General features: G+C 40.9%; 1 protein-coding gene across 1 annotated transcript in view; it reads right to left on the bottom strand.

The window, feature by feature from the left end:
- Positions 1–23,745, bottom strand: part of LOC140476804 (fibrocystin-L-like) — a 233,128-nt gene that overhangs the window by 181,967 nt on the left and 27,416 nt on the right. Inside the window, exons 11-18 of the mRNA XM_072569598.1 lie at positions 23,619–23,729; positions 22,793–22,882; positions 18,655–18,911; positions 17,934–18,016; positions 13,766–13,922; positions 12,326–12,461; positions 5,442–5,585; positions 4,688–4,845 (exon numbers count right to left, since the gene is read on the bottom strand). Of these exons, the coding sequence (XP_072425699.1) occupies positions 4,688–4,845; positions 5,442–5,585; positions 12,326–12,461; positions 13,766–13,922; positions 17,934–18,016; positions 18,655–18,911; positions 22,793–22,882; positions 23,619–23,729 (1,136 nt within the window). The remainder of the gene's footprint in view (positions 1–4,687; positions 4,846–5,441; positions 5,586–12,325; positions 12,462–13,765; positions 13,923–17,933; positions 18,017–18,654; positions 18,912–22,792; positions 22,883–23,618; positions 23,730–23,745) is intronic.

Here is a 23,745-nt window from a genome sequence, read left to right as displayed (position 1 = left end):
AGGTAACTTTCCAAATATAGATGGGACTGCCATTGTGTTTAAGGTTTAGATGGAGAGGAATTTGTTAAGCATACACAAAAACATTTTCTGATTCAGTATGTGGATCTCACACTGTAGATAATCTAACCTAATGTGTCTACTAGAAAAGCTGTGAAATTGACCTACTCTTGGGAAATAAGGCAGGGCAGGTGTCTGAGGCATCAGAGAGGGCAAGAGACGATAATTTTATTAGTTTTAAAATAGTGATGGAAAAGGATAGCCCGGGTCTAAAAGTTGAAGTTCTAAATTGGAAGAAGGCCAATTTTGATGGTATTAGGCAAGAACTTTAAAAGTTGACTGAGGAGGGTGGATGGTTTCAGGTAAAGGGACATCTGGAAAATGGGAAGACTTCAAAATGAGATAACGGGAGTCCAGAGACAGTATATTCCTGTTAGGGTGAAAGGCAAGGCTGGTAGGTGTAGGAAATTATGGATGACTAGGGAAAGAGGTTTTGGTTAAGAAAAAGAAGGAAGCATAAAGACAGGATAAATCAATTCCATCCTTAGAAGAGTATAAGGGCAATATGAGTATTCTTAACAGGGAAGTCAGGAGGGCAAAAAGGGCATGTGAGATAGCTTTGGCATATAGGGTTAAAGGGAATCCAAAGGAATTTTATAAATATTTTAAGCACAAAGGGTAACTACAGAAAGAATAGGGCCCCTTAAAGATCAGTAAGGCAGCCTATGTGTGGAACCACAGAAGATGGAGGAGATACTAAATGAGTATTTTGCAACAGTGTTTACAGTGGAGAAGGACATGCAAGATATAGAATATTGGGAAATAGATGGTGACATCTAGAACAATGTCTATATTACAGAGGTGGTGGTGCTGGATGTTTGAAAATGCATAAAAGTGGGTAAATCCCCAGGAACTGATCAGGTGTACCCTAGAACTCTGTGGGAAGCAAGGGAAGTGATTGCTGGGCCCCTTGCTGAGATATTTGTATCATCGATAGTCACAGGTGAGGTGCCGGAAAACTGGAGGTTGGCTAACGTAGTGTCACTATTTAAGAAAGGAGGTAAGGAAAAGCCAGGGAACTATAGACCAGTGAGACTAACATTGATGGTGGGCAGGATATTGGAATGAATCCTGGGGGACAGCATTTGGAAAGGCAAGGACTGATTAGGGAGGGTCAATACGGCTTTGTGTGTGGGAAATCATGTCTCATTAACTTGATTTGAGTTTTTTGAAGAAGTAATGAAAAGGATTGATGAGAGCAGGGCAGTGGATGTGATCTATATGGACTTCAGTAAGGCGTTCAACAAGGTTCCCCATGGTAGAAAGTTATATCTCATGGAATACAGGGAGAACTAGCCATTTGGATACAGAACTGGCTTGAAGGTAGGAGACAGAGAGTAGTGGTGGAGGGTTGCTTTTCAGGCTGGAGGCCTGTGACCAGTGGTGTACCACAAGGATTAGTGCTGGGTCCACTGCTTTTCTTCATTTATCTAAATGATTTGGATATGAGCATAGGAGGTATGGTTAGTAAATTTGCAGATAACACTAAAATTGGAGGTGTAGTGGATAGCAAAGAAGGTTACCTCAGGGTACAATGGGATCTTGATCAAATGGGCCAATGGACTAAGGAGTGGCAAATGGAGTTTAATTTAGATAAATGGGAGGTGCTACACTTTGGAAAGGCAAATCAGAGCAGCACTTTAATGGTATGAGTCTAGGGAGTATTGCTGAACAAAGAGACCTTGAAGTTCAGGTTCCTAGCTTGTTGAAAGTGGAGTCACTGTCAGATAGGATAGTGAAGAAGGCATTTGGTATGCTTTCCTTTATTGGTCAGGGTATTGACTATAGGGGTTGGGGTGTCATGTTGCAGCTGTACAGGACATTGGTTAGGCCAGTTTTGAAATATTGTGCGCAATTCTGGTCTCCCTCCTATCGGAAGGATAGGGTTCAGAAAAGATTTACAGGGATGGTGCCAGGGTTGGAGGATTTGAGCTCCAGGGAGAGGCTAAATAGGCTGAGGCTTCCCTGGATTGTTGGAGGCTGAGGGTTGACCTTATAGAGGTTATTAAAATCATGAGGGGCATGGATAGGTTAAATAGACAAGATCTCCCTGGACAACAGTTCAGAACTAGAGGGCATAGGTTTAGGGTGAGAGAGGAAAAATTTAAAAGGTACCTAAGGTGCAACCTTTTCATGCAAAGGGTGGTCTGTGTATGGAATGAGCTGCCAGAGGAACTGGCGGAGGCTGGTACAATTATAGCATTTAAAAGGCATCTGGATGGGTATATGAATAGAAAGGGTTTAGAGGAATATGGGCCAAATACTGGCAAATGGGACTAGACTAGGTTAGTGATAGCTGGTTGGCATGGACGAGCTGGACCAAAGGGCCTGTTTGATTTTACCATATCTGTTAAAGGAGGAAAGTGAGTTCGAGAGGGGAAGAGGTTTAGGCCAGGAATTCCAGAGTTTGGGACCTATGGCACACCAACATGGTGATACATAATTGGGAATGTACAAAAAGCCGGAAATGGAGGAACACAGAGATGCTGTACTCTATGACTCTATAATGATCAAGATGCATGAGTTCAAATTCCACCATGGCAGTTTGAATTAATTGAATAAATTCAGAATAAAAAAATAGTTTAAGTAATGATGACCAAGAAGTACTAGATTACTTTTGACTAGTATCCTCTAGGGAAGAAATCTGTTGTCGTTCCCCATCCTGGTCTACATGTGACTTCAGATCCACAGCAATATGGTTGTCCTTAGTTATGTTCAAGAAGGTGGCTCACCACCACCTTAAGAGCATGTGGAGGTGAGAAATCTGCTGGTCTTACTGTGAATGAACGAATCAGTTGTTCATCAGCTAAGTATATTGAATCAGGAGCGCATTGTGAAAGAATCAAAAGGAATAAAATTTAGGGTCTGAATCTCTTCCTTTTTGTAAATATTCCAATCTGAAGATAAGAATAAATAATGCACTAAGTGGGAATAGAATACAATTTCAACAACAATGTCCCAAGGAACTTCTAATGAGAATTAAAAAACAAAATATGCCACCAAACTTTCTAAGGAGATAATTACAACAAGTGACCAAAAGGTTAGTCAAAGAGTTTGATTTTACCATATCTGTTAAAGGAGGAAAGTGAGTTCGAGAGGGGAAGAGGTTTAGGCCAGGAATTCCAGAGTTTGGGACCTATGGCACACCAACATGGTGATACATAATTGGGAATGTACAAAAAGCCGGAAATGGAGGAACACAGAGATCTCACAGTGTAATGCAATTCAAGGAAACTACAGAAGTGAGGACATGGAGAGATTTGAAAGCAGGGGATGAGAATTTCAAAATGAGGTCACGTCTGACCATGAGCCCAGGTAGCTCAGTGAGCACAGAGATGAACAGGATTTGTTGAAAGTTAAGGAACGGGATGCAAAGTCCTTGACATCCTCAAGTTTACAGAAGCTGGTGTGTGGGAGACCAGGCAGGAGTACATTGAAATAATTAAGTCTCAAGATATTGAAAGCACGGATGAGGGTTTTAGCAACAGATGGGCAGAGACAGAGGGAAGTCAGGTGTGTTGCAGAAGTGGAAATTGACAATCTTAATGATGGCATTGCTCTGAGGTCAGAAGTGCACCTTAGGATCAAATGTGACACCAAGGATGCAAGAGACAAGCTTGATCTCAGACTATTGTCAGGGAGAGGTATAAAGTCGGTAAACAGAGAGTAGGAATTCAAGTGGAAACTGAAAGCAATAGCTTCAGTCTTCTCAATATTTAATTGGACGACATTTCTATTCAGTTCTGGGTGTGGGATAATAAGTCTGATAATCTATCAAGAGTGCAAGAGCAGAGAGAAGCACTGGTGATATGGAGCTGGCTGTGGGAAAAGCAATCTGATAACATATTACCAACTGTGAGAAAGTGAGTACTGCAGATGCTGGAGACCAGAGTCAAAATGTGTGGCGCTGGGAAAGCAAAGCTGGTCAGGCAGCATCTGAGGAGCAGGAGACTCCTGCTTATGCTCGAAACGTCGATTCTCCTGCTCCTCAGATACTGCCTGACCAGCTGTGCTTTCCCAGCACCACACTTTTTAACATAGCAACTGTGTCAGAAAGAGGTGCTGGTGAGATGGAGCTTGTGTCGTCAGTGTACATGTAAAAATTGACACTGCCTTTCAATGGTGCCACATGTAAATGAGGAATGGCAGTACAGTCAGGCATTTCCAAAACACAATGATTAATTTTCTACTAGGCCAGATATTGTTGCAAAGAGCAATAGATTATTGTCATTCACTGTCATTGACATTTACATTGTCCATTGGCTTGTGACAAGAGTGATACAAAATAAATTGTCAATTGGGACAAGTTACTGGATGCAAGTTGTGCCAGCCTGCCATCAGTCTCATGGAAATGACAGTTCACCATCAAAATCCCCAACAATTCTTAAAGAAATTCAAGGATTGCACAATAATTGCTCATTAATCTGACTGTAGAAAGTTAAGGCATCTACTTAACCATCATTGCAGAGTGTCAGCCTCCATTACTCCACCTAGCAGTCTATTCCAAATCATTATATCAATAAAGTTAATAAGATTTTGTAATCACTAGCCATGGGGAGCACTGTGTAGGTGTGCTCTCTGTTACCCACCAAGTTTAGGAAACCGATACTTATAACAAGGTGGGACATACCTCAGTAACACTTGCTTTATGTGAAATAGGTTTCGAGCTGATCCCATCCAACATCACTGTAAATGTATCCATTTTGGGCTTCCCTTTAGTTCTTTCCACCACTTCAATGGTGACATCATATCCACTCTGGATCTCATATTGTAGTAAATCAAAATCTCCTGTGGAGGAATCAATTTGAACTAAATGATAAAATGTAACAAAGAAACATCTTTCAAAATTCCATTTGATTTACCCTCGAAGTTTATCGTGGATCCTCCACAATTGCCTGTTCTCCAACATACTCTTCACACTCTGAGTGGATTTGGAAATAAATGTTCCAGAACCTTTGCTTGCCATATCTCCCTGTATTCTTCCTCTAGCATTCCACTTCTTCAAAGAGATTTCATGTTGGACTGGGAGGGTCCTCATTCAAAGGGAAGAAGTATTCTGTCATGTCATACCAGCCATCATGATGCGTGGGGTAGACAGGGGTGAACCAGCTGGTCTTAACATGTCTGTTTTGTAAGTTGGTGGGATGAATTGTTACTTATATGAGGAACACAGCTCCTGTGCATCAAACAGTAACACAGAACAGCCTTGGAAGGCAGAGGAAAAGGAAAGGTGGGAGAAAGAATTCAAAAGCCATATATTTTCAACACAATCAAGTTTGAACAAAGAATGAAGAACAAGTCTTTGAAGAGCAAATCCAAGCTAAATTCATCCATGTACTTTATCACACTGGTGAAGAAGCAATCAGGGTTCAGATGCATTTTACCTCGTGTGGATGTGAAGGTCACTTTATAGATAATGTTTTTGTTGGTTGATTTTCTTGACACTTGAACCTTATCTGGTTTAATTGTCCACAGATCATTTAAAGCTTGTTGAACTTTTGCAGCATTGGCATCCATAGGAATAAGGACTAAGGCAAGTAGAGAGAACAGGTTACAGAATTAGTACCATTAAAAACCATGAGAGGAAGCCCTGCTGTCCTTAACCATCACCCATACCAACAGTGTGAAAGTCCCCTACCACAGCGGCCTCACTAAATTAAATCCATTGCAGTCTTCATAGAGTAATACAGCATTGAAACACTTCCTTCGGCCTAATTCATCCAGGCAAATCAGGTTTCTTAAACTGAACTAGTCCCATTTGCTTGTGTTTGGCTCATATCCCTCTAAACCTGTACCTGTCCAGATGTCACTAAATATTGTATTTGTATAACTCTAGCATTTCCTCTGGCAGATCATTCCATATATGCACCACCCTCTGTGTGAAAAAATTGCCCCTAAGGTCCCTTTTAAGCCTTTCCTCTCTCACCTTAAACCTTTGCCCTCTAGTTTTGAATTTCTCTGCCCTAGGAGAAAATTCTTTGCTATTCACCTTCCTCATGATTTTATAAACTATGATGTTTCTTCAGGTTGGGCAGAGTCCCAAGAATGGCCACTGCTTTGAGTGGATCAACTGAGGATTGTAGAACTGTTGGCCTTGTGATTGAGAGCGGGATCTCTATCCTTAGGGTATGAGAGCCCTTTGGATGGGCTGTTATTGCATGATAGATATAAAATTATTGTCAGGGCTCCCAGAAAGTATGGTTACCCCTGACTTCCCAGATGGCAAGAAGAATAAGGCAATTTTCAGACAGCAAACTCTGACAAACATTAAATTCAAGATACAATCAGATTACATGATTTGCTGGCATTGGTCAAGAGAGGAAGGTTGGCCAGAATACTGGAGAAACCTCCTGTGGACCTCTTCAAAATGAGACATTTGTCATCTATTGGACAAACCTGTTAGACTTTAATTTAAAATCCAAATGATAGTTAGCATAGAATACCAACCTCCTAATTCATAAACAAGCAGATTGAACACAGTTAATCACTTAAAAGAACTTTTTTTATACATGATTCAGTTTATACAGACAGAGATTGAGATATAGGTCATAAGCTTGCTCTTTAATTTCATGGAGCAAGAATAGAAATGAATGAATGAATGAGTAATTCTTGAGTCTATATTTAATATAATTTGCTCCAGACCTGCCCGGTATCAGTAATTGAGTACAGAATGTTACATTAAAATATATGCATGCTCTCATTCCTAATTGTTTGAAATCTTAATTTGATGGTAATTCTGATCAGTAGATTGATTAAGGTCCACTTATACTAATTTGAATTAGAATGGCAGCTTATAGTCAATAGTCAATATTACATTCAACGAACGATTGCTGGGTATTCCAAATAGATGAAAATAGTCTTTGATTTTCAATTGCTCAAAGAACTTAAATGAGGATATTGCAATCAAATGCTTCAACACAAACAACAAAGGAAACACAAAGTACCTCCAATTTATAAAGAATCAATTGAACAACTAGTCCATTAATTAATAACAGCTGTATTGCAGGGAAATCAGCTTGAAAATAGACTCTGTTAACAATTGGAATTATAGTTCTGAATGGCTGGAGGGTAAAGCAGTCCATTGGCTGGAAAACAAAGGCCAGAATGAGTATTAATCCCAATTAGATACTTACCCACCTACCCATCCTGGTTCCCAGCACTTCAGGACAAGGATCTTGGTTCTAGCCAAACAGGCCAGAAACTACTCAGTATTGGAAGGAGAGGCAATTATTGGAAATAAGAGAATCCCAGAAGGAGGATATATATTGGAATCCAGGAACACAATGGGCTGGACTTACCAGGGCAAGTCAGAGGGGTCCCAGTGGAGTAAGGGGGGTGTGGAGAGATCACCTTACAGGGGCGGCCCTTGTCAGTGGCATGGTTCTCTGGTGAGCACAGAGTGCCTAAACAGGAGGACATTTCCACTAGCTAGACACCAAGGGATGCTGGGCAGGCTTGCAGCTGGCATAGGCCCCCTCACTGCTCAGCAGTGGCTGATGTGATGGTACCTTAGTCAGCTTTGGCAGTCAATTAACTGATCTCTGGTTGAGAAAGCTGTCCTTAAACCTCCCCGCCTGCTGAAGGGCAAGAGTCGGGAAAGCAATGGGTTCCCCAACCAGCACCTTCCCACCCAATTCTCTGTACAATCCAGCTGGATCCAGATGGAGAGGGGCATTCAATTCCATTCAGAGCATCACATACACTGAATGAAACCATTCAGTCCATCGAGTATGTGTTGGGTTTTTTAAAAGACCGATCATATAGTTAGGAATTGGAATGTGCTACATAAAAAGGCAGAGAAAACAGATTCAATAATAGTCTTCAGGAGCCATCCAAATACATATTTGGAAGAAAAAAAGTGGCAGGAAGATAGTGAAAAAGGGAGGGGTATTCTACTCTTTAATTCATTAATTAGCACTTTTCCCTCTTTCTCCGGATGCTTTCTTTTTCATAAATGTATCCAATCCACTTTTGAAAGTTATTGTTGAATTTATTTCCATTGCCATTTCGGTAGCACATTCCAGATCACAACTTCCATATGAATGAACCCTCCTCAGATTCTTCTCTGGTTCTTTAGCCAATTATCTGAAATTTGTATGTCTCTACTATCAGCCTTCCTGCTAATGGAAACAATTTCTTCTTATTTACATTCAAACAAACCCAGAATTCTGAACAAAAATGGTAAAATTTCAACTGTTGCTTGTGATTTTGCCATTAATGTTTTGCCACTTGATCCGATTTACAGTACCAATGTCCAAAAAAAGTACATTTCTGTTTTTATATACCAGATTATTACATGTTTAAGAAACAATAGTCTGTGTTGGGACATTGGGAAGTGAGGAATTTTATGCATTTAAATCTGTGTTAATTAAGTACAACATTATGCCTTGCATTGCTTACATTGTAAAACAAGCTTAAAACAACCCTTGTGTTCATGAATCTGATGTTAGAAATCTGTGTATCATGTGGTATCTCACAAATTGCTACTGGTACTAAAGACCTATTGAGAAAGGGGAAACAGGCTCTCAACAATAAGGGATATTTTGGATTTTCACACTCCTAACAGGTCAAAACTAGTTTTAAGTTCCTTTGGGCATTGTTGAAGAATCTGGGTGCCAACAAATATAAAAGTTAACGTGTGAAGACCATTTTTATTTTTTAGACTATGGATTTAAAAATTGGAAAAGATACTGTTTTAATTCAAAGTACTTCAAAGAGACCTAGAGACACAATGTGTATTGTTCCTTGAAAGTGGAGTTACAGGTATACAGGGTGGTGAAGAAGGCATTTGGTTTAGCTTCATTGGTCATAACATTGAGTTTAGGAGTTTGGGCGTCATGTTGCGGCAGTACTGGACTTCTCTGAGGCCATTTTTAGAATACTGCATCAATTCTGGTCATCCTTCTATAGGAAGGATGCTGTTAAACTTGAGAGAGTGCAGAGAAGATTCACAAGGTTGTTGCCAGGACTGGAGGGTTTGAGTTATAGGGAGAGGCCGAATAGGCTGGGAATTTTCTGGTGGATCAGAGGTTAAGGGATGAACCTATTGATGTTTATAAATTATGACAGGCATGGATATAACAATTAGCCAAGGGCTTTTTCCAGGGGTGGGGGAGTCCAAAACTAGACAACATAGTTTAGGGTTAGAGGGGAAAGATTTAAAATGACGCTAGGGGTAACTTTCTCATGCAGATGGTTGTGCATCTATGAAAGAACTGCCAGGGGAAGTAGTAGAGGCAGGTAGATTAGATTACATTAGATTACTTACAGTGTGGAAACAGGCCCTTCGGCCCAACAAATTCACACCAACCCGCAACCCACCCAGACCCGTTCCCCTACATTTACCCCTTCAACTAACACTATGGACAATTTAGCATGGCCAATTCACCTAACCTGCACATCTTTGGACTGTGGGAGGAAACCGGAGCATCCGGAGGAAACCCACGCAGACATGGGGAGAATGTGCAAACTCCACACACAGAGTCGTCTGAGGCGGGAATTGAACCCGGGTCTCTGGCACTGTACATGAAGGCATCTGAATGGCTGAATGAATAGGAAGGATTTAGAGGGATATGGGCCAAAATCCGGTAAATGGGGCGAGGTCAGATAGGAATGTCTGGTTGGCATGGATGAGTTGGACCAAAGGGTCTGTTTCCATGACTCTAAGACTTTACTTGGAAGGATACATGGCAGTTTCAAAAAAAGGAATTTTGCGTTGAATCAACAAGGTTCCCTTGTTCAAGCAGTGGGGGATGTATGATGGATGGCTTGGCTCTGTGGGGTCTATATTCAGGGTAGCTTTTCTCAGACAGTTGATTCATTTTTCAAAAGCAACTGATTGTGCATGTTCAGCGTTTCATGATAACAATTTCTTGATTGGTTCATGGGCAAGTATTTAAAGCTTTACATTGGACAATACAGCAAAAACATCCAGCTTGTGAAGGACAACACATTTCTCTATTTCCCTTCTGTGAGTGGAAGTAAAGAAAAATCCAGATGGTTAGCTACTCTTTCTTTCTGCAAGCCCCCTTCTTAAACTGAAACATGTGAAGCCACTTGCTGAAACACTGAAGTAGCAAATCCTAAACCAGGGAATGTAAGGTTTAGAGTTAGTGTGCCCACGGTCTTGTGCCCTCATGAAAACAATTGGAAGGGAACTGAAGGAAAACATCTCCAAAGATGTGCAGGTCAGGTGAATTGACCATGCTAAATTGCCCATAGCATTAAGTGCATTAATCAGAGTGAAAATGGGTCTGGGTGGGTTACTCTTCGGAGGGTCAGTGTGGACTGGTTGGGCCGAGGGGCCTGTTTCCACACTGTAGGGAATCTAATCTCATCTCATCGATGCCTGTAATCCAGACTGGTGCAAGAACTTTGCTTCATGATATTTTTATTTGCTCTTTCCCCAATCGTATTACTTGTGCCTTGTCTTGATTCTGTGTATGCCTGTGTGATTGTGTTTGGGTTTTTTAAAAATCTAGTTATGTTCTTGGAGGGAGTTATGAGTTAGCAATTTATGCCATCAATTAAAAATAATCGGGTTGCAATAATTTTCTGTATCCTTAAATACAAAAAACCTAATGAGCATTTTTTTTTCATCCTGAGTTCATCAGTCACATAATTTGGGGACTTAAATGATTTGACTAAATCATTTCACATTTGTAATGACTCTGGGAATAGTAGACATGATTTCCAGTGCACTACACCAATGAACTGTGACACAAGGAATCCTGGAAATGGGCAAGAACCCCACTAAACCCTTGCTGTGAAGCTATAAGGAGTCAGAGTGGTTACCCTGATTTCACAGCCATACCAATGAGCACCTCATCAAGCCCAATCCCTGCATTCTCCCCATTCATTAATCTAACCACCCACCTAGGACAAATTTTCAGGCTTCTTAGTGAGGGAATCTGTCTGAGTTACTGAATTAATTTTTAAGGGACTCCAGCCTAGAACATTAATTTATCCTGGGCCCCAAATATGGCTGGTCTAAGGTCTTCACAGTTCAAGTGTAGCTTGGTGCCATGAAACCTTGGCCTGGAATGTGACCCTCAAGTTTCAGTGAGCAGACTCTGAGTCAATTTGTCTCTAAGCTAATGCTGTGCTCCAGGCAGCAATGTATCATGTAATCTTCAAATGTCACAACTAAAATACCAGTACAGAGGCTGGTGCTACAGCTCTGTAGTCTCTATGCAGGCTAAAATTATGCTTGTGATAATCAGGTTTATTACCTAAGCCCACGTAAAAACAAATCAGATCTTTCCTGGACTGTGCAACTGAAATTACACGATTCAGTCCTTTCACTTAACTGAAACTTCTTTAACAGGCCTCTGCAAATTGCATTTATGAAACACATTTAATTTAATGCTATATCCCAAGGTGATTCATAAAATCGACTGTCCATCAAAACTTGAAAAAAATTGAAAGCAAAATACTGAAAATACTGGAAATCTGAAATAAATACAGAAATTGCTGGAGAAATTCAGCAGGTCTGACAGCATGCATGAAGACTTAAAAGACTCAAAAGCCAGTTCAGAAGAAGCCCCTTTAGACTCAAAACATTAACTTTGTTTCTCTCTCCACAGAATCTGCCAGACTTGCTAAATTTCTCCCACATTTGCTGTTTTATTAAAATTTGACATTGAGCCACATAAGACAATAGTGGTGTAATGACAGAAAGCTTGGTCAAGAAGTTAGGTTCTAAGGAATGCTTAAAGAATGGGAGTGAGACAGAGAAGCTTAGTGAGGGAATTCCAGAGGTTTGGGGCGGCACAGTGGCACAGTGGTTAGCACTGCTGCCGCACAGCGCCAGAGACCCGGGTTCAATTCCCGCCTCAGATGACTCTCTGTGTGGAGTTTGCACATTCTCCCCGTGTCTGCGTGGGTATCCTCCGGGTGCTCCGGTTTCCTCCCACAATCCAAAAATGTGCAGGTTAGGTGAATTGACCATGCTAAATTGCCTGTAGTGTTAGGTGAAGTGGTAAATGTAGGAGAATGGATCTGGGTGGGTTACGGGTCGGTGTGGACTTGTTGGGCCGAACGGCCTGTTTCCACACTGTAAGTAATCTAATCTAAAATCTTAAGACTCAAGCAACTGAAGACACAACCACTAACGTTGGAGCAATGGAAATCAGAGATGCTCAAGATACGAGGATTGCAGTGATTGTGGAGGATTTTGAGGTTAGAGGAGGTAATACAAGGCAGACAGAAGAAGCTTAAATGGCCCGTACCTCCATTTACATATCTGCTGGATTCATCAATACTGTACCTGTGCGGTCTTGATTATAGATGAGTCTATACCAAATGTACGAACAGGTACTGGTCTTTTGACAAGAGCTGCTGATGATGATCTCCTGAACCTCACTGACTGCACGTCGTATATTCCAGTTCTCCAAAGCCAAAATCTAAAATCGTAAAATCAAACACAAGCTGAAGTTGCCATCAAATGTCAGGCAATAAAGATGGAGTATTTTTGTCTTGGAATTAAAATAAGAAAAACTCCTCATAATGGGAAATGGTGCCAGATGATATCGGAATTAAAGAGTTATATTATGTGGGCATAGACTAGGCATTTATTGTCTGCATTGTTGAATGTGAATCTAGTTGATGCATGGGAATTGGTGTAATGCTGGAACAACATGCCTCATGCTTCAAGGAAAGGGTGAAAATTTTAGGACTGGGGGAACAAGAAACAGCAAGGAACCAGAAAAAATGATAGTTATTTTACAATTTTATAATTCTTACAATTCTGACTATAACAGAAGTATGTTATAATAATCTGTTGGTTTATATTTTACTTTTTAACAATAATATGTGTGCACCCAGAAAAGGTGAAATTATAATCTGGAGTTATATCTTTTGGTAAATGCAGTCAAGCAAAATTGGCAAAACTTGATAAATTGGGAAAATTAGATGAATATTCAAAGTCGAAGATGCACAGGGGCATGGTGCATGACCTACACAGCCAGAAGTTTTGCATTTCTCTAGTAATAAGATGAGTAAAGACACAAAGAGGAGAAAGTGAGGACTGCAGATGCTGGAGATCAGAGCTGAAAAATGTGTTGCTGGAAAAGCGCAGCAGGTCAGGCATCATCCAAGGAGCAGGAGAATCGATGTTTCGGGCATAAGCCCTTCTTCAGGAATGAGGAAAGCCTGAGCAAAGCCTGCAACATCGTTTGAACACTGTATTAATTTCAACTGGAGCATTTCAACTAATTTCAATGGGTGCTGGAGGGTTCACATTATAAATTTTGGGTGGAGTGCTTGCAACAGTGTGTAGCCCAAGTGGGAGAAAATCATCTGAAGATCAAGACCATGGGGAAGATGTTTGTGAGACTGGAGTTAGCACCTGTGCCTGGGCAGAATACAATGGGTGAATGAATGGTCCAGTTTACCCACCCCCAAAGGTTTAGAGAATCACACTTTATCATACACCACAACCACCCCACATAGCCCATCTCTGACCATCACCACACCATACACCCCCATCCCTCAGCCCAACAGCCCATCCCGTATCCTGCCAGGAAAGAATGAAAGCAGCAAACCTTCAGCAGTGGGGAAGCCATGTCACTGGGGTCTCTTGGATCATCTTCCCTGAAAATAGCACTCAGCAGGTTTTCAGTTCCATCTCATCCCCATTAACCAAACACCACCACCCCCTCCTAACAACCAGCCGTGCCCAAACAATAATTGAAGATTCAGCATTGACCTGTTTCTCATGGAGAATGTGAGAGTGTGATTTGATGAGCTGGACTTCACTGACGGAGTCTGCTGTCTGTTGTTCCGTGTAGGAGATGTTCTCCCTGTACATACCAATACTAAAGGAGGTGCTGGTGGTTTCCTGTAGCACCAATTCAATGTAATATCTGTGGAGTGAAAGAAGATATTCAGTTTGTGGCATATAAACATCACAAGCACACAGAGCTCAGTCTGCAAAAAGGTTAATTAAAAAGTTCCAAAGGTTTAGGATTACACCATATTTCATAACATCTCATTGAGTCATACCAAAGGGCTTTAAAGTGTTGGTAAATATAACAAGGATCTTACAAACAGGAAGACTCCCTAGTAACAATAAGTTCAATGACTAGGTATTAATGTTGTTGATTTACAGGGAATTACTGACTGAGCTGTCAGCAAGGACTTACTGGTGCTTCAGTGAAATGCTGCAGGGGGATCTTCAAAATCCACCTGAAGTGAATGGCACATGCCAAAGATAGTTTGTGGGAACGCAACATCCAATTCTCCTTTCAATCCTGATTTAGATTCCTATCTCTAGCCTACCTCTAAGGTTGCACAATTGAAATTCATCATCACAGTTTTATCTCCATCAAGTGGAACAAAAAGGTGTCTGGGGACACAGCTTTGCTGAAACCATGCATGGACAACGATCTATATACTGACACTGCATACGCAGCTGAGAATCCAAGCTAACATTCTGGTGCATTACTGAAGGAGTGGTGCACTGCTGAAGGTGTCTTTTCTGGTTTATACACTAAACGAAGGTTGTGTGCATATTGTGTGTGATATATATATATATATATATATATATATATATAGGATATATATTTAAATAGGCATGATTTGAATGGAGCATTGAGATTCTAAGTGTCTTGGCCATTGCTCAATGTAAATCACAGCACAGGAAGAAACCACTTGGCTTTTTGTGTCTTCCGCCTAGGAACCCTCCAACCACAAGGGATGAATGCAGATTTCTCCAGCTTCCTCATTTCCCCTCCCCCCACCTTATCTCAGCCCCAACTCTCGGACTCAGCACCACCTTCTTGACCTGCAATCTTCTTCCTGACCTCTCCGCCCCCACCCCCTTTCCGGCCTATCACCCTCACCTTAACCTCCTTCCACCTATCGCATTCCCAACGTCTCTCCCCCACGTCCCTCCTCCCTACCTTTTATCTTAGCCTGCTTGGCACACCTTCCTCATTCCTGAAGAAGGGCTTATGCCCGAAACATCGATTCTCCTGCTCCTTGGATGATGCCTGACCTGCTGCGCTTTTCCAGCAACACATTTTTCAGCTCTGATCTCCAGCATCTGCAGTCCTCACTTTCTCCTCTTTGTGTCTTTACTCATCTTATTACTAGAGAAATGCAAAACTTCTGGCTGTGTAGGTCATGCACCATGCCCCTGTGCATCTTCGACTTTGAATATTTATCTAATTTTCCCAATTTATCAAATTTTGCCAATTTTGCTTGACTAAGTTTCTGGCTTAACCTACGGCAAAGCAATCCATAATCTAAAGTTCCTGCATAAAAATATATTTCTCTTAATGCAGTTCATAAGAACATTAAAAAAGATGGGAGCAGGAGTAGGCCATTCAGCCCCACAAGCCTGCTTCACCATTCTATATGATCCTGGCTGATGCTCAATCTCAGAGGAGAAAGTGAGGACTGCAGATGCTGGAGATCAGAGCTGAAAATGTGTTGCTGGAAAAGCGCAGCAGGTCAGGCAGCATCCAAGGAACAGAAGAATCCTGAAGAAGGGCTCATGCCCGAAACATCGATTCTCCTATTCCTTGGATGCTGCCTGACCTGCTGCGCTTTTCCAGCAACACATTTTCAGCTCCGATGCTTAATCTCAATCCACTTTCTACTTCTGCTCTCTTTTCCAAAGATTTGATTCCGTGAGACATCAAAACCTAACTTCTTTAGAATATGCTCATGGGGGAGCGTCCACTGGTTCAAAGTCCTCTGGTTTACAGAATTCCAAAGATTCAGAACCTCATTGAAAAAAAAATCTCTCCACATCTCACCTGAAATAACCACACCATGATCCTAAGATTCCAATCCTGTGCTCTACATTCTTCAGTCCTGTTTCAGGATCCACCCTACCTTGCTCAATATTTTACATTTTCCTCTGATTCTTCTGGTCCATTGTACTCAGTCTCTCCTTATACAACATCCCAGGAATCAATCTGCTGTAACTCCTTTGCACCTCTTAAAAAGCAGAACATCCTTCAGTACTCCAGTTAAGGGCTCACCAAGTATATTTGTCAGAATACTTCCTGATTCCTGCACTCTCATACCCTAATGAGGTTGACGTGCCATTTGCTTGCCTGAAGGCTTTGTGTGTCTGTTCATTAACTTTCCTTCTTGGTTTTGTGTACAAGCTGTTTTGAGCCAACCTCCCTGACTGACTCAGTGGCAAAATTTGAATGAATGACTCCTTGGCTGTGAATTTATTCAGGGATGCTCTGGATTTGTTGCTGTAACTTCGGTAGAATTCACATTTATGCTCATTATGGAGGGTTTGATTGACCATCAATCCAATAAAAGTGAAATGGTGAGAAGGGGCGACATGGTGGCTCAGTGGTCAGCACTACTGCCTCACAGCACCAGGGTCCCAGGTTCAATTCCAGCCTCAGGCGACTGTCTGTGTGGAGTTTGCACATTCTCCCCGTGTCTGTGCAGGTTTTCTCCAGGTGCTCCGGTTTACTGCCACAGTCTGAAAACATGCTGGCCAGGCTAAATTGCCCATAGTGGATACGTGCATTAGGCAGAGGAAGGTGGGTTACTCTTCAGAGGGTCAGTGTGGACTGGTTAGGCCAAAGGGCCTGTTTCCACACTGTAGGGAATCTTATCTGTTCTGACAAATTTGTCATAATCTTTTGATTGATTTATTTTATAAACAGTCACTTTTGGACAGTATAAACTGACTGTTCATACAATTTATCTTTCCTTTCCTTTATTCACCCCATTGAGTCATTTAACATCCTTACTCATTGTCCTTGAAAAGGTGGTGATGAACTACCATATCAGAGACTAGTCTGGTAAGAACAGTCACAGTCTTGGCAAAGGTCACAAATATCACTTTATTATTGGAGACTCTTGTTGTGCTGCATGGAGATGTTGCAGTACACTGCAGCACCATCTCTACCATTAAAGTACAGCAGCTGTATATTTTACACTGATATGTAAATGGTACAGGCATTTTCCTGTACAAAATAAAAAACTATCACTTTGCAGTGGGTCCAGAATCACATAAGGATGGCTCATTTATTTTCTGAAAGGGCATCAGCAAAGGAGTTGATTTTGTTTTGCGACAGCTCAGTCGTTTAATGGTGATTATGATTGACTTTAATTTTCACTTCCAGATGAAGGTAATTAATCAAATTTAAAATCCCCAATTCCTGTGGTGGGATTAGAAATCATGGATTATTCACCCATCAGTACAATTCCAATATGAACAAACTCTACTGAGAGGTGCTGCATTAAAATGTGCCTTCAGCATAATATCCACACTCATGCTGTTTTCTTATTAATTCATGAGTAAGACCTTACTAACAGCATATAACTCATTAAATCAGCCTTGTGTTAACAGTTTCCTAATGAACAGTGTCAATTTCACTATCAATGGGCAACATGTGAAGCAGCTATTAAGAAATTATTGCTAATATTCACATTATCAAATGTACAAATATTTGGTCAGAGATTTGTGTAGCTGTTACATTCATCTAAGTACAGAGCTGCAGCGGGTATAAATGGACTGTTAGATGCTGAAGTATCTCATCAAATATATTTTGTTGATTTAATTCATTTTGTTACCTGTAATTGTTATAATTTGATTTTTTTCAACCAGTCAGGTATTAATTTTTGTTTCATTGTGGAAATTGCATGTGTAAATTTATAATTCAATGTAAAACACAGATGTAAAGTTTCATTGGCATACATAGAATGTGTCAGCAAATGTAAATATGTAATAAAACACAACACTGTCCAATTATCTAGGTAAAGTAAGCATGAAAATTTCCATTTAAACAAATAAATTATCATATAATTGCATCTGTAGGTTTGATATGTATATTTTCAATCATAAATGTAAAGTATAAAATCCTTGAAGACTTGTTCAGGTGGATGATACTTACGCTTTCCCTTTCTGAAGCTGCATAGTGTCAAATTCTTGGTTACCATATCTCCGGAGATTCTGAGGCCTAGAAGCAATGTTCACCTAGGAAATAGTACAATGACAGAATGTGTGAAATTATCAGATGATCTGCCAAAATGTCTTCTTTATTCCTAATTACGCCTAGTTTCTGAGACCATTATCAAAATGAATTGTATGGCATCATCTGTATTGCTTGCTTTCCTATCTTCAAAAATTGTAATTGATCAAATCTGAGTTCCCTCTTCTCCAAAACACTTGATATTAATCTTGTTTATCTCAGCTTGCTGCTGGATCCTGGATCCGTACATTTTTCCATGTGCTAGCCCACCACCATTTGATGCCAAGTAGCTTGTGTCCCCTATACAGTGTTCCCTAGATCTCTCAGAATTATTCTATAGAACATCTTTTTGCTTGGTGATTGCAATTGAAACCTAAATCAGGCTAAAGGCCAATACCTTATTTGGTATTAAAGGATTATTTTCTCCAAATGATTATTGTCAGAATTCTCAAGAACAAACTATTGTTAAATTTAGTTCAATCCTTTAAGAGGTTGGAAAAGGTTTTCAGAAGGTTAAAGCACTACACTGAAGAATTGAAATCTTGCACTCCATATGACACTTTTTACATTAAATTTTCATGAAAGTTGTGACTAGCCAAGTCAGTAAACAATCAAATACACTTGCATGTATTGGCTAACGCACCTTGTCCTGAGGGATCCCAGTTAAACTGAAATACAATTGGAAATAACCCCACTTTTTGAGATAGAAACGGTAATTGTCAGTCTCTGGAGCAACGAAGAACCCACTTAAGCGTGTTACTGATGGACTCTGTGATGTAGAGGCTGGAACTAAAGCCTCATCAGTCCAAGTTACTGAATACCCTGGAGTATTTTCATTGTAGTCTGGTAAATCATTCAGTTTGCCACCTTGCCATGTTTCTATCTTCAATCCTCTTCCTCCTAAACCAAGAGGAAAATAACTCATTAAATAGCAGTAAGAAAAAATTAGCATAATATTGTTAACTCTTCCACTGACACTTCTTCAGATAGGAGGATTATGTTACTTAAGCACAATGAATGTGACTACATTTTGAACAAAATCCATCAATTAGTTTTGCAAACGTCATTGGTATAGTTCATAGGTCTGTCCTGTGTGACTCAGACCCAGATAGTTTTTTTTTAAATTTATTCATTTTGTGGGATACCGATGTCACTGGCTGGCCAGCATTTATTACACTTGAGAAGGTGATGGTGGGCTACCTTCTTGAACTGCTGCTGTCAACCTGCTGTGGGTTGACCTACAAGCCATGAGGGAGGGAATTCCAAGATCTTGGCCCAATGACAGTGCAGGAACGACAATATATTTCCAATTCAGGATGGCGAGTGGCTTGGAGGTGTTCCCAGATATCTGCTGCCCTTGTCCTTCTAGATGGAAGTAGTCATGGGTTTAGAACATGGTGTCTGAGGATCTTTGATGAATTTCTGCAGTGCATTTTGGAGATAGTACACACTTCTGCTACTGAGCGTCAGTGGTGGAGGGAGTGGATGTAGTGCCAATCAAGCAGGCTGCTTGGTCGTGGATGGTGTCAAGCTTCCTGAGTGTTGTTGGGGCTGCACTCATCCAGGGAAGTGGGGAGTAAGTCATCACACTCCTGAATTATGCCTTGTACATGGTAGACAGACTTTGGGAAGTCGGTAGGTGAATTACACATCGCAGTATTTCTAGCCTCTGACATGCTTTGTGGCCACAGTGTTTATGTGGTGAGTCCAGTTGAGTTTCTGATGAATGAAAACCCCAAGCATATTGATAGTAGGGGATTCAGTGATGGTTACACCATTGAATGTAAAGGGGTGGTGCTTAGATTGTCTGTTGTTGGTGATGGTCATGGCCCAGCATTTGTTTGGCGCAGATGTTATTTGCCACTTGTTAGCCTAAGGAGAAAGTAAAGACTGCAGATGCTGGAGATTGGAGTTGAAAAGTGTGGCACTGGAAAAGCACAGCAGGTCAGGCAGCATACAAGGAGCAGGAGAATTGATGTTTTGGGCGTAAAGATGTTTCGGCTTATGCCCGAAACATCGATTCTCCTGCTCCTCGGATGCTGCTTGACTTGCTGCACTTTTTCATTGCCACACTTTTGTACTTGTTAGCCCAAGCCTGGATTTTGTCCAGATCTTGTTGCATTTGGACATGGACTGCTTTAGTGTCTGAGGAATCGTGAATGGTGCTGAACATTGTGCAATTATCGGCGAACATCCCCATTTCTGACCCTATGGTGGAGTGAAGGTCGTTGATGAAGCAACAGAAGACAGTTGGGCCTAGGACAGTACCCTGAAGAACTGTGGAGATGAGATGACTAACCTCTAACAATCACGACCATCTTCCTATGTGTCAGGTTTGACTCTAACTACCAGAGAGTTTGCCCCCGATACTTATTGATTCCAATTTTACTAGGGCTCCTTGATGCACACTTGGTTGAATGCAGCCTTGATATCAAGGCTGTCACTCTCACCTCACCCTCTGGAATTCAGCTCCTTTATCCATCTTTGAACCAAGGCTGTCATAAGACAAGAATGGAACCCAGATTGGGCATCACTGAGCAGGTGCTGCTTGATAGCACTGTTGATGATATGTTTCATCACTTTACTGATGATCGACAGTAGACCGATGGGACGGTAATTAGCTGGGCTGAATTTGTCCTGCTTTTTATGTACAGGACATACTTCAGCAATTTTCCACATTGTGGATGGATGCCAGTATTGTAGCTGTACTGGAACAGCTTGGCTTAGGAAGCAGCAAGTTCTGGAGCATGTCTTCAATGTCTTACGATTGCCAGAATGTCATCAGGGCTCGTAGCATTTGCAGTATCCAATATTTCCAACCATTTCTTGATATCTTGTGGAGTGAATCAAATTGGCTGAAGACTGGTATATATAATGCTGGACATCACTGGAGGAAGCTGAGTGGGATCATCCACTCAGCACTTCTGGCTGAAGATTGCTGCAAAAAATTCAGTCTTATATTTTGCAGTGATGTGCTGGATTCTTCCATCATAGAGGATGGGGGTATTTATGGAGCCTCCTCTTCCAGTGAGTTTTTAATTGTCCACCACCATTCTCAACTGGATGTGGTAAGACTGCAGAGCTTATATCTAACCTGTTAGTTGTGGGATCGCTTATCTCTGTCTATCACTTGCTGTTTATGCTATTTGGCATGAAGTAATCCTGTTTGGTGGCTTCACCAAGCTGACACCTCATCTTCAGGTATGCCTGGTGCTGCTCCTGGCATGCCCTCCTGCACTCTCCACTGAACCAGGGTTGATCCCTTGGCTTGATGGTAATGGTTGAGTAGGGTCATGAGGTTACAGATTGTGCTAGAATCGTGCTGCTGTTGATGGCACACAGTGCCTCATGGATGCCCAGTCTTAAGTTGCTAGATCTGTTTGATATCTGTCCATTTAGCATGGTGATAGTGCCACAAAGCACGATGGAAGCTACTAACAATGTGAAGGCGGAAGTTTGTTTCCACAAATACTGTGTACTGATTGCTCTGACCGATACTGTCATGGAGAGATTCATCTGTAGCTGGTAGATTGGTAAGGATGAGGTCAAATATGTTTTTCCCTCTTGTTGGTTCCCTCACCAGTATTTGCACGAACATTTCCTGTAATACCCTGCTAGTCCATTTTAAACTGAGAAGATTTTAGTTACTGGACAAATATAATGCTGCACAAGAATTACATAATACATTGACACTGATCAACCCAACTAATCAGTGCCAGTGTTTATGCTGCACAGGAGCCTCCCCCTTACTTTCCTTACCTTGCAATTTTTGACCCATTTCTTCTTCACGTTCATCCAGTTTCTCTCTTAAATTCTTTTTGGTTATACATCTCAATTACGCCCCATGATGGTGCCATGAGTATAGTGAATGGCAGAAAAGGCTCAAGGGGCTGAGTTTTCTACTCCCCTTTCTATTGTCAATGTTTCCATGTAAGATATGTCTTTCGAATTCCCTATTGGATTTATTAATGACCATCTTCTATTGATAGTCACTAGTTTTATTCTCACCAGCAAGTGGTACCTCGATTATCCAGTATTCGATTATCCGAATATCGGATTATCCGGCAACATTGCAAGGTCCCTACGCTCAGCTAAATATATTATCCGGCATTCGATTATCCAGAATTCAATTAAATGAACAAAATACTCCCTGCCTGAGTCCTTCAGATAATCGAGGTTCCTCTGTATTTATATTTTCACATGTGGGAAAACCTTCAGTATGTAAACCTCTTTCATAATTTTAAATGCTTTCACCAGGTTCTCGAGGATAGAGAGATATTGAGGGATATTTGGTGACAGATAACTTACAAGTAAGCTTTGCCGAAAGAAGAATACCTGAATGGGGTGTGGTGCCTGGTATAGATAGAGCATGCAGAACAGTTAAATCACAATTGAATTAATCTATTTTACTAACAAGTGTATTAATTAAGACAAATACTAAAAAGGAAGGGTTTAGACAGACACGGGCCAAATACTGGCCAATAGGACTAGACTAATTTATGATATCTAGTTAGCATGGATGAGTTAGATCAAAGGATCTGTTTCGGTCCTATATATCTTGATGACTCGGTGACTCAAAGTAGTTTGCAACTTGCTTATCACACTGTGTTTTTGTTATATTGTCATACATGTGTGTAGTCTTATCCATTTTCATTAACTGGCATTGTTACTTATATACCATTTGACATTAGCAGAACATATAATTTACTAACTGGTTAATGAAGATACAAAATTAAAATTCATTACTAAAAACGATCAATGAACAACAAAATATACATCACCTGGAAAAACTGTTCTGAGATGACTGGCTTCCTTTGGGGTCTGACAGATTATCTGAGTTGTGCTGACACTTAGAACCTCACAGCTCTGACCTGTGAGAAAGATGGAGAAAATGGGATTTAGAGAAGAAAACTGGGGGAATGGGTTTAATTCTGTGTACAGTGTGAAAAGGGCTGTTTTGTGACGTGAAACAAGCTTTATTTTACTAATCAGCATGCATTAGATGTCAGATTCATTACTAATGATCAGAGATATGTTCAAATAAAAATAGGCTCACATCAGAGACTATGAACTGCATTCTCCAGTATTACATTTATATTTGATGAAGAAATTATAGTTAGTGTTAGAGAATAGGACCAGGCTCAAGCGAAGAACTAAGTGGATTTGGGAATTCCCTTCCATTGAGTGAAATTTGCAGATGTCTTAGACTATCCATTGAAGAAACAGCTTTTTGCTGTGCCAGCCTTGGATCAATCAATCTAGCATTTTCAAAACTGTATCAGAAACATTTAGGTTCAAGTCCTAAATCAAAGGTGTGAAAACCAAATTTGGGTTAACACTTCCAGTGCAATACTGTGGAACGCTGCACTGTTGTAGGTACCAGGATTGGAAAAATAGCAGGAAGTTCTACTTGGTCTTCTGGCTAATATCACATCATTGAAACAGATTATCTGTTCACTATCACAGTACTGTTTGCAGGAAGATTGGCTGTGACATGCCCTACACTAAAATGGTTACTACACATTAAAGTACCCCAGTGTCTATAAAGTAAGTTGGGGTGGTGAAAGGTGTGATATAAGTTCTTCCATTCTTTTTCATTTTACATACCTCCTACAGTAACTCTGGCAGGGGCATCTGTTTCATCAAAGAACCGGCCGGTCACAGTCAGGAGAGTTCCTCCTTCCACACTCCCTTCAGACGGATAGATCCCAGTCACCTCTTCAAAGATAGAAAC

This window comes from Chiloscyllium punctatum, chromosome 5 (genome assembly GCF_047496795.1).
Source record: "Chiloscyllium punctatum isolate Juve2018m chromosome 5, sChiPun1.3, whole genome shotgun sequence".
Lineage (NCBI taxonomy): Eukaryota > Metazoa > Chordata > Chondrichthyes > Orectolobiformes > Hemiscylliidae > Chiloscyllium > Chiloscyllium punctatum.
Note: the sequence above shows the minus strand (reverse complement) of the source record. Positions and strands in the feature narration are given on the sequence as shown.